Source organism: Centruroides vittatus, unplaced genomic scaffold (assembly GCF_030686945.1).
Source record: "Centruroides vittatus isolate TY-2023 unplaced genomic scaffold, ASM3068694v2 contig_628, whole genome shotgun sequence".
In the NCBI taxonomy this organism is placed as follows: Eukaryota; Metazoa; Arthropoda; class Arachnida; order Scorpiones; family Buthidae; genus Centruroides; species Centruroides vittatus.
Window position 1 is genome coordinate 2,889,353 of NW_027122385.1, and position 12,814 is coordinate 2,902,166.

The 12,814-nt window shown below is 28.3% G+C and overlaps 1 protein-coding gene across 1 annotated transcript in view; it reads left to right on the plus strand.

The window, feature by feature from the left end:
• mnb (minibrain) overlaps nt 1-12,814 on the plus strand; it is a 203,939-nt gene that overhangs the window by 134,907 nt on the left and 56,218 nt on the right. The window contains exon 5 of the mRNA XM_067275557.1: nt 9,024-9,310. Coding sequence (XP_067131658.1) covers nt 9,024-9,310 — 287 coding nt within the window. The remainder of the gene's footprint in view (nt 1-9,023; nt 9,311-12,814) is intronic.

The following is a 12,814-nucleotide window of genomic DNA, read 5'->3' on the forward strand; positions in this document are numbered from 1 at the left end:
TAGAATGCTTCTTTAAAAAGAATTAGAACAAAAATAGAATGCCAGCAATAACATCATTTAAATTTAAAATAATAAAATAAAAATAACATGAAATACAGTTGTTTGGTAGCCGTCTTCTTTGAATGGAGTTTGGAAAAACGTTATTAAGCTGGCATTGCAACAGGAATTCAAATTGCCCTTTTGCCCTCTAAATTTTACTTGTTTGCTGGAAATACCAAGGTGTTTTGTTTTCATTCTTGGTCAAGACGTTATATTGACCATGCTGGTCCTTTCCAGGGAGCTTTGTTCCTGATTGTCATAGTCTGAGTGGCTTGAAATAATCAGAGTTAAATGGAATCCATCACATTTTAATTGCACCATGACACCCATCATCTTGTGGGGAAGCAGAGAGGATGATCAAACAACGAAGGACTTGTTGTGATGGATTATCTCCAATAACTGGGATTGAAGACTGGCATCTTTTTTTATTGGCCCAGCATGCTACTCCTAATGCTGTAATAGGTGTCGCCCCAGCAGAGTTACTAATGAACTGTCATTTAAAGTCCCGTTTGTAGAAACTACAGCTGGGCTTTGCAGAAGCCATGCGAGATAAGCAAGATGATAATCAAACAGATCATAGTTGTTCAAGAATTTGAGTGTTTGCAGCTTTGGATCTGGCGTATGCTCGAGGATTTCCTCCATACGATAAATGGGTCCAGTGATAGAAGTGATAGATCTGATGGCATATAGGGTCCAAAACAAAGAAGGTCTCATTTGGAAACAACATATTGATAATCTGAAGAAGCATCAGGCGGTATTCTGAGAAGACACAAGAAGAGACGATGACAGTGGCAGACGAAAAATTCCCAACCCAGAATTTTCTCCATCATTAATGATGTCAGAGCCTTCTGCAAGCAATAAACAACATTCAGAAGCACCTAGATTAAGTGATGATCCCCAAAGATTTCAGATGAAAGCAAACTATTGTAAAACCATATCCCAGCTCCATCAAGATCTGTTTGAACCAAGCACACCCCTGTGTGGATGGAAGACTACATTACATGGGGTGATGCTATGTATTTGGACTTTGGGCTAGATCTGGGCAGCTATAGAGATTGTGGTCAAGAGGGGACAACAGTATGAATATGGGAAGCATTTTTTTTTTATTTTTTTATTTTATGTCAATAAATATGTATTCATGAATTGATACTCAAAATTAATTTTCAAAATTTGTCTTTTTGGAGATGATGGACAATTATGACTGACTGAATGTAAAAGTATTATGAAAAAGTTAGTTTGTTTTCTAGCATTTAATTAAAAAATCAAACATGCTTTTAATATATTTTCACAAATTGAGTAACATCTCAGTCTCTGAAAAATGTAGATGTCTACTTTTAGTTGTTACTTTCTGTTTTGTTGTTATAAAACTTTGCCTGCTTAATATATTAGAGAAATGACTAAGTTATTTTTTTTAAGGAAAATCAAATCATGGTAGAATTTTTTAAAATTCAGTAGTGTTGATTCCATTTTTCCATCCTGTTGATTCCATTTTTGGTTTTTATTGTGTAGTAAAAATAATACGTTAATGGTATTTTCTTTTTGCAATATAATTGTGGATATTTGATTGCAATATAAATTAGATGATCTATTATTTCTCAGTTATGTATCATCAAATAATCAATATACCATACATAATAATTAAAATGAAAGCTAGTTCTACTTGACATAATAAAAATGAAAATAATTTAAATGTGATATTAGTAATATTTATGAATAAAACTTTTGAAAGAAGGAAAAAAATAAAAATAAAAATACAGAAATTAATACATTTAGTCCTGGACTTGACCTTGACCTATATATTTAAATATACTATTCAAAAAAATTCTTAGATTATTTTATTTAAAATAAGCTTTTGCAGGTAATGGGAAGTTCAGAATGTATTGCTTTTTATAACTAGTTATTTTTAGAATTAAAAATTATTGTACATAAATATAATTATTGTTAAATTAGTCAAATTAAATTTCTTTAATTGTCACTATTGTCCTAGCAAGAATTTTTAAAGATATACCACTTTCCCATTCCTCTTTCATAAGACAAAACTGTTTTTTTTGAAAATACAAAAAACTATTAATTAAAAAATAAAGGGATAATAGTAAATGTCAGTAATATGCAACTACATATATCCATTTATTTATTTAATGTAATAAAATATGATATTTTAATCAATGTTAAATTTTATTACTAACATATTCAAATTATATTATTTGTCACTTGTACCACTTTTCTAATGAATCCCTCATATATTAAAAACACAATAAGCAAACTGGATTAAAGTGTGATGGAATCCATTTATTATGATCATTTTGGAACTTGCAATTTTTGATAAAAATAATCAGTTAATAACATTAAACAGAGTATAAAAATTTTTATTATTGAACTCAATTTTTTACAAAAGTTATGATATTTGTACAATTTATATTTATCACAAACTGTACACTTAATACAACATTACACCTTCATACATATATTGCACTTCTTATAAACAACTGTTTATAAGAAATTTACTGAAAAACTTATCAAAGGCATTGTCTGTCATTCAGTGGCATAGCTACGTATTTAGTGCCCTGGAGCAACTAGAATTGGTGCACCCCCTAGTTCCTCGGAAGAGGTCTTGCAAAATTTGTTTTGAACATTTAGTTTAAAAACATATATATAATTATTTTGATTTAAAACCTTACTTAATAAAAATTTGTTTGAGATTCAAGGCATTTCAACAATAAGATATTCAATTTAATAAATACAAATATAATAATAAAACAAAATATAATTTTTTAAGTACAGAGTACCTAATAATATTTACTACATGTTATATAAACTGTATTGACAAAATGTACGCAAGTTTAATTTCATAACAAATACATAATAATACATTTAAAAAAAACTTCAGAATTGTTTTCTTGCTTTTTTGTTTGTAAATCGGTCAATCACTTTCTTCAGATCAAGTTGACAAGCTATTGTGTTTTCAGTCGATATAGTAGCCAAAGTGCTAAGATGATGTTGTGACATGCTGCTTCTTAAATAAGTTTCGATTAATTTTAGTTTTGAAAAACTTCATTCTGCTGTCGCTGTTGTCACTAGTAAATTTTTAAAAAATGTTGCAATAATATTGAAGTTACTTGAGGCTGCACGGTGTGAATTAAAGGTAGTTCAGCAACTTGACATATAGAAGTAATTTCTTTTAACTGAGTATAAAAATACATTTTAAATTGAAGCAGTTGAGGTCCAAAACTAGGCAGAATGTTGGAGGGATATGCCGATTGTATCCTTCCAGAATATTTTTATCAGATGACATGACAAGATATACAGGTGACAAGCACTTAAAAAGTGTACATAATTGTCAAATGGATTCAAATCTAATAGTTAGTTGATTAATTATTAAACCCATCACTTTATAAAACACCTCAACTTTGAAACATTGTCCATTGTTTTCAATGCGCTCATCTACTTGTAATTCATCAAAGAATTTTTTCGCTCGATGCAATCTTTTTTTAGGAAAAGAAGGTTTAATATTCCTTAAGTTCTGGAATTGTTAGGAGTATGAAAGCATCTCGTTGGATTTCTCTACATCTTCATGAGCACCTTGCAGCATTTTCAAGGGTGTATTAATTAGTTTGAGTATTTTACTTTGTGCTATTATTAAAATAATTGTTGAAAAGAATTAATGAAGTTTACATTGCTCATCATAATTTTTTCCATTTAATGAAAAATATGTCAATACTTTTATTACATCAAAATAATGAAAACATAGTACATCAAGAACTTTAATGCAGGAAGACCATCATGTTGTACAAACTCCTTTCAACTGTTTTTGCTAAGTTGGTTTGATTCATTTCCATTAACATTGCCCAATGCCTAACAGAACTGAAAAAACATAAATTTTTTCTGTTTATAAAATTGTCTGACTTCCTGCACATTAGTGACACTGTCATTGATCACTAAATTCAAATAATGAGAACAGCATTGTATAAATCTGTCATCAAGGTTTTCTTATTTAATTCTTGCTTGTAACTGTGAGTAGGTACAACTCATATTTGTAGCCCCATCATAACCATGACCATGTAATTTTGATAGATCAGTGAAATTTTTAATAAATTTTAAAATTGTTGTTTCTAATTTTTGTGATGTTTGATCAGTAACCTGAATAAATCCATAAAACGTTTCCTTTATTTGCAGCCAATTGGGTTTTCATTTTCATCTTTTTTATTAATACAACAGAATACAATACTTAGCTGATCGAGTTTTGATAGATCTTGTGTTGTTTCTGTTATTATTGTTATGAAAGCGGCCTCTTCTATTTCACTATTAATTTGGACATTAATTTGACATGCAATCAAATTAATTAATTCAATCCGGACTCATAATTGGTACTATCTCTGGATTTCTTTAATAGATTTTTTTCTAAAACTTCATCATAGTAAGAAAGAAATTTAATTAATTTCTAGAAAGTTTCCTTGTGAAGTTTCAACTTTGCACCAATAATTTACTGCATTGTTAATTTCTTGCTGACTAACAATGTCTATGGTTGAACTTTTCCATTGATAATGAACTTTGCAAGAAATTCCATGTTAGTTCAATTCTTCATTTCTCAACATTTCTTGTTAAATGTGCCCAATCAGGTGTTCCTCTTATGAAAGCTAAATCGCAGTTTGACGTATCAAAAAGCCAGCATGGTTGACAGTAACAAATTTTTTTTTTTGTTGAATAACACAACTATTGTCTTTTAATTTTTATGTCTGTTATATTTATAGTAATATTCTTCATTGAAGCTTCTGTTTTTATTGTGACCAGCTAAAATCTTTAGGGAAAGGCCCCTTTGGTTGATAGGGACCAAGTCTAATAACTTTAAATTTTTGTTCAGTAGTTAGAGCTTCCGTAAAATTTCCTTTATTAGATGAATTATCTATTTCAATATCAGTGCATTGTGGAAGAACTTCAGTTTTTGTTTCAATTGGTTCATGCGTAGAAATATTCATAATATCTGCATCTGTTTTGTCTTTTGACAAAGAATTCATAGAGCTTCTTGCATCTAGGCATTAGTTTGATGAACATCTGAAATTTCTTCTTCTGTGAATAGGTTAGATCAGTTTTCTTCTGATAATTTGAAGTTATCATCAGCAACATATTGACATATTTCCACTATAGTCATTGTAGCTGTCACTTCAATATTGCTATCTAAATCCACCCAATTTTCAAATTTGTCTGAACTGTTTCACAAATTTCAGATGTAAAGTTAGGTTCTTCAGAAGCAGGAGTTTCAGCATTTATTTTAGCTTTCAGAAGCAGGTTTTAGAGGTTAGAGAAGTCAGAAGGTAGAGGCTATTTTTCTTATTGTATATGGGCCTATTTGACACACAAACTTCTTATATAAACAGCAGAGTTTGCAATGAGTAATATTATGGCATTAGTTCAAATATTATGAATTTAGCACTTACATCTATTTGAATATAAGCTCCTCATAAGTTTTTTTGTAACATTCTTCAACACATTCCATTTATAGAACATAACTGATCTGATGAAGATCAGAATTGATCAAAAATGTTAGTCAGTTTTGATCAATTCTGATATTCATCAGATATTTTTGATCAATTCTGATATTCAGTATATTTTTTCAATGTTAAAGTTTTGTTCTGGATATACAAAGATTGTTTAAGTTGTTAAGTGTAAGTTGTGTTTATTGCCTTAATTGTTTTTTTTCAACAAGCTCTAGAAACTGCAATGGTTGATAAACATAACTGGAAAGCAGCATTTTAACCATTTTTATTTGCCTATAGAAATACACACATCCAGAAACCATAAAGTCTTCTGCAGAGATTATTTTCAGTCATAAAATAAATGATGGTTTCCCTCTTGACCAGATGAAGTGAAAGATTTCTGAATAGTCAGTTTAATTGAAAATATAAGAGAAAATATGTGCAATGTGCTAATAAACATTGCAAGTCAAAACCAACATCCTTCATACAGTCCTGGAGATAAAGTTTTAGTTGTTATTAAGCATGTCATGCAACAATCTTTTAAAAAATTGTTATATGTTATGACTTAAAGATTGTTGTATGACATGTTTAATAAGTGATATTTTTTAATTCAGTTTGGCATGGTATATATTTTACAAATCATTGTCAGTTTTCTCCAACTTTGTTTGTGCTGTAATAGGTTTAATTAAAGTCATATTTTTTAATTCAGATCTTTTTTCTACTTTTTACTCCCTAAATTGCTGAGAAATCTGCTCTTTTATTGTATTTAGAGTATAAAATGTATTGAATTTTTTTAATGGTTTATGTTTTCAACAGTTAAAAGAACCTCTCTTTTCTGTTTCTCCATTTACTTTGGATGATTGTGAGATTTAAAATCAAGACATTGTAGAATTGAATATTCTGGTTTTTTTACAATAATTAAAAATCCACAAGATATAAATAGAAAAACACTAAAATGTTTTAATGGAATTAAAAACTATTAAATACTCGTAAATATACAGAAAGTCATTTTGATTCAATGGTTAATCTTAGGGAAGGCTTTTAGATAACATTCCAGAAGATGAATTATTAAATTCAAAAGCACTCAAAATGACTTTCTATGTATCTATTTAACAGTTTTTAACTTCATTCTAAGCATTTTAATGTTATCTTTTCTATTCCTTTTGTTTTTAAACAGGAAATATATCACTTTTTTTAGAAACCTGAAAACTTTTAAAACATTTCTGAAATATTGTTTTCATCATAATAATTAAAATAAGAAAGATTTTATTAATTCAGTTCTTGAATATTTTTGAACAATTTTTGACATTGTTTATTCAGAATAGTTTTATTTTTTTTAAACATATTTGCTTCAGCTGATGATGATAAATTGTTGATTTATGCTTTAAAGAAATTTTTTATACGCTTCTTCAGGTACAATAAAAAACACAAAAGTGCTTAAATGTTCAACTTTGTTATGGTTATTTATATGTTTTAAAGCTTAATTTTGTTTTCTATTATTTATTTATCAAAATCATTGAATAGACCTTAATATGATCATAAATCAAAACAAGACTTTTGAAATTTCAGCATAAAATAAGTTTTAATAAAAACAAACAATTTTTGGCTTTATTCAATAGGCCTTAAAAAAATAGTGAAAACTAGTAAATAGCCAGGACAATCATTACATTTAAAAAGTTATAAGAAATTCTTTAAAATCTTATGCAAGAAATTAACATAAGGAAACACGGGGATTCTTCATCTTTCTTTATTGTTAGTCTTTTTCACACCTCAAGAACAAACAGTCTTATGGCAGAGTTGAATTTTTATTGAATGCTCTTGCCAAAGGAAAATTTATTTTACATGTTTTGCACATTGAGGCAAATAAGAGCCTACAATAAAATGTTGACTCTGTCATAAGACTGTATGCTTCCTGAAGTATGAAAAGGACGAAGCATGAAGAGAGATGAAAAATTCCTCTGTTAATTTCTTGTGGAAATTTTTTAAGAATTTCTTGTAATTTTCAATAGGTCTTCTTTAGGCTACATTCAATGAGACTGTTCAAAAGTCAAACATTCTATATTGGACTATCAGATTTACAATTTGAATTCAGTTCAAAAATATACTTCAGAGACAACCAATCCAGAGTGGGATGTGGATAGAGAAAATTTTGCTATTACTTATCTTTAAATATATTATTACTGAGTGGCAATCACATATAATGTTGATTGTTGGCGTTTAAGGAGATAGAATTTCTTTGGTCACATCAAATGTAGCCTGAAGACCTGTTGAATGCAGTTCAAAATATTTATTTTTATTAAAACTTATTTTGAAAATTTAAGTGTTGAGTGGATTTATATTTTGTTTTCCAGTTTGTTAATATTCAATATTTAATGTGATTGTTTGCAATTTACTGAGAGAAGAAGCACACCGGTCAAAGACACTTCAGTTGTTTATTTTAATTTAATGAGATCATTTTTCAAATAATTTCAATCACTTTTTTATACCAGACCTAGAAAAACATTCATAATCATAGTAAATGCAAATATTTTATTGTATTCTATAAAATATCTGATTTAAAATCTAAAAGTGTTCATGCAGTAATTGTTTATTTTAATCTAGTATCAGAAGAGATTATAATTGAAAAACTTCAATAGTGAATAGAGTATAAATATAACTATAAATCAATATTTAAGTACATATTTTCATACTTGCTTAATTGTTTTAACTATTTTCAAGCTAAATTCAAATAGCTCATTGTTTTTAATAGTATCTTTTAACATTTTTCATATATGATACTATTTGATTATTTGTAAAAGATAGAAAATAAAATTGACTAGAGTTAAAAAAAAATTAAAGGAACCTCATTTACTTTCCTTCTGTAGATTTCTTCTAATGCATATCTTTATCGCACTTTATTATGATTATGTTTTCATAATGCATCTTCATACAAGGCTGTGTTATGTTTTATTTGATTTTATATCCTGTCTATTTTTGAATGAACTATTTTGTATTATTAAAATTTTCATCGTTACACACACTTATATTATTCATTTGAATGCATGGTTTATTATCTGAGTTTAGTCAATTGTCACTTCATATTATTTTCAGCATTTATTTTATTATTATTATTTTTTTTTTTTTAATAATTGAAAATCTATTTATATTCAAACAACTTCTACATATCGCTACTTTGGTAGAACACCAGCACAACTCAAAAAAGTGTGATTTTTTTTTATGTTATAATCAAAATGAAAATGTAGTAAATTTTGATGTGTAAAAGTGTCATAAAAGTAACTTGCATATTTGGCCACTAGGAAGCAGTTATGTGAGTGTTGAATAAGTGATAAGTGATATTCAGTTAAATCTCTGAATGAGATTTTCTCAAAACTAGTTATTTTGAGTTGTGCTGGTTTTCTTCCAAAGTAGCGATATATTAACATTTTAGCCTAACTATAATGTATGATTGATTGAATATTTTCACATTTTATCTAAAATTATATAAAATAAAAATGTATTTATTTATATTTTCAGTGAAACTGAAAGGACATTTTATGTGGAGGAATCATTTATGTTTAGTTTTTGAACTGCTGTCATACAATTTATATGACTTATTACGGAATACTAACTTCAGAGGAGTTTCATTAAATTTAACGAGGAAATTTGCCCAGCAAATGTGTACTGCTCTGATGTTTCTCTCCAATCATGATTTGAACATTATTCACTGCGATCTAAAACCTGAAAACATACTGCTATGTAATCCAAAGAGGAGTGCCATTAAAATTGTTGACTTTGGTAGTTCTTGTCAACTTGGTCAAAGGGTAAGTATTCTAATGATTTCATTTTATATCTTCTATATGTATTAACTGATTAAGTTTTTTTTTTTGTTATATTAATGTTAATAAATTTGAAAATTGAAACAAAAACTATTCAATAATTAAAACCTTACAGAGAAATCAGATATTTTTATTTATACTGTCTGCCTGAGACATTAATAGAGAAATTTTTTTTCTTTAATTTCCAGTACTATGACAAAATCAAAGCAAATATGTTGCTATATGTCATTTTGTTAATATAAATTTATCTCACACATGGCAAATTATAACATACTGAAAGAAATTAACTATTTCTTTCAGTAATTTAAAGAATAAATAATAGAAGATAATGAAAAATAAAATTATGTTATGATATGTAATTTATTCATTATATAAAAGGTATAAAAGGTTTTCAATACAAAATGAATAAAAATTTTATATTGAAAATTATCTTCCTATACTGTGCAATGTAATTAGGATTTCTCATTTCCCAGTCTTTTGCTTGACCCAGAATTTCAGGAAAAAATGAAGTGTTTCCCAGGATCCCAGGAAATCCCGGGATATAATTAATTATTTTTGAGATATAAAATAAATATTAAAATCAAATGATATAATTATTATTCATTTTTAAGTAATTTAATACAACCTGCAACCTCCAAAATAATAATATTAATAATGCTGTGTAAAATATGTATAAAAAAATTACATTTGAATTATGTAGAAATTTTCAGAAAGAGAAAAAGTTTATTAAAGTTTGTTGGAAACTGCTCACAATAAAAATACTTTTGAATTAAGCTAAAAATTTAAAGGAAAAAAAAAAGAACTTAGATCAAACTTCTAGAAGGTAATTTTCGTTATTTAAATAAAACATAATATGAAATATTATTGTAAATTTTTATAATAAGATTTTAAAAAGCAAAGATGCTCAATACTCTGATTGCTCAATTTGATTCTTATTTTACTAAAGAAAAGTGCTGCTACCGAGAATGTCCTTTTTGAATCAATTGATGTGGGTGAAATCGTCTTTAATCCATTTAAGACAGTGGTTTCCAACCTTTTTGTACCTGCGCCCCCCTTTAAAAAAAATTGTTGTGCCCCCTTAATTTTTCTAACAATCTAATTTCATAAATACTCAAAGCACGCTCGGCTCCAAACGCGAAAGCGAGATGTTCTCGTTCCAGTAAGAGTATGGATGGATGTTTTAGCATTTGTACCCGAAAAATTCGCAGTGAGGATTGTGGATTACGTATACCTATTTTGCTGATTCATTTTTTTGACACCTATTCGATTTTTTTGGTTTGTATTCGAAAATGGTATTTTGGAAACAGCTGCATGCCCCCCTTGCAACAGTCCCGCGCCTCCCTAGGGGGGCGCGCCCCACAGGTTGGAAACCACTGATTTAAGAGAAGACGGATGTTGTGTGTTTTTTCACCTGTAGCCTGGAAAATTTCTAGTTCATTTTTGAGATGCATTACAGTATTTCTTTTGTCGTTTAGTATTCTTGATTTGTCCACTTCGGCTGCTTTAATAGCAGAATCAAGTTATAGTCCTATAATTCGGCAGTTTGTTTGGCTTTAATAATCAGGTTTATGAAGAAAAACTTCATACTTGCATACTTCGTACTCATTTGTATCAACCACCACAATACTACTGGTGTAAGAATTCACAATAAAATAAATACATAATTACCAGAAAACCAGCAAAAATTCACTTTGAAATGAATGTTTTCTACCATCTTCAATGGTCACCATCAGGTTTGATTCCAAAAATTCGAAAAACGCATCTTGAAGTTATGTGCATGCCCGAAGTAGCACGCTAACAAATTAGTCGTGTAACTGGTTTCCTGTTTTAAGAAATTTCGATACATATATAAAATGCGCAGACAAACTTGATGTAGATCAATTATACGTCAAAATACGCTCTCCACGCAGTCACCAACAAGTCCGTTTCTTTGAAATTGATGGCTGTTCCTTTCCATAACATTAAATAATTTAGATTAAACTGGAAGAAAAGAATCAGCCCAAAAAGCAGGACTCAAACCAGCTACTCCTGCTTATTTAATAGTCTTATGGTTTGAAGAGCATGAGGAAGACTTCACATTGTTCAGTTGGCTTCCACAATTACCAGATCTCAATCCAATTGAGCATTTGTAGGATGAGATCGAAAGAAACATCAGGCAGCTAGATCCAGAACCATCCATTCTTAGTGAACTGGAAAATGTATTTTTATTAAATATATTATATTTAATAAATTTAACCATTATTATCCACAAATTCTGTAAATCAAAGCATCATATTATATAAAAAATTTACAAGTAACCATTCATAATTCAAGAACTACTTGTTTTTATTTATAAAGCATTTTTGATCTTACACAAAAAAAAGAGTTGTTTGTTAAGTGATATTGAGGATGACCTAATTTATGGTCAAAAACATTTCATAAACAAAAACAAGCAAATCCTGAATTAAGAGTGGCTACTTTAAATTTTTTATAAACATATTAGTTGTGCCAGCATTGAAATTTCTGTTATCTTAAAAAGTATAAGAATTTTAGAGATTATTTATTCTTGAGTTGAAAGGAAAGGAAATTTTCTTTTTTCTTAATTTTATATGAATTAAATAAAATTATTCATAAAGTAACAGTACAGGGAAACCCCAGTTATTTTGGTTTTAATTAATGTGTTTTTTTTTTTTTTTTTTTTGAGTCATTGCAGTTACTAATTTGATACTAAGATCTCAATTATTGCTCCAAAAATTTATTGCAGTTTTTATTTAGTTTCTTTTACTGGAAAATATGAAATGTTGGTTTTTTGTAAAAAAACAAGAAACTGACATTTCATATTTTACTTAATGCATACAAAACCAAAAACATCATTTTTTGCAACCATTCCAAAATGATGAAAAGTTTCAACAATGCTTATTTGTGATATGTTGAAATTTAACATGAGTTCCTGAAGTCAGCAATTTTATGCAATTTCTGCTTGCAATGTTTCTTCATTGACAGCTTTTCTAAATCTACTGGTTAGTTACTCAGTACATATTAAAATCACTTAGATTAAAATTTTCTGATGGAGATTAAATTTAAACTGACAACATCAAAAAAAAAATCATGGGATTAATTTTGCTACATAAATCTTGAATTTATGATTTTGTTACTTTTAGATAATACTCCTGGTTACTCAACAAAACCTAGGGATTTGGGTCAAAATGTTAGTCATTTATTTACCGTCCCGTAGACTTTATTATTTCAGCCTGTGGACCAGGGGTCATTTTAATATTTAAAGCATAGTACTTATGTAAGCTTTTAGCTAGGCAATTGAAAATAATAGAAGAATCTTTGATAGAATGAGAAAATGTTAGCACAAAATAATTCTTTTAAAAACATTGATGAAGCATGCAGAGACATTATGATAACTGATAACTAACATGAGAGTTGTTCAGCAAAAACTTATTCCTGAATGCACAAATGATTTCTGAGGATTCAACTCTGAAATTAACAGTACTGTAGAAG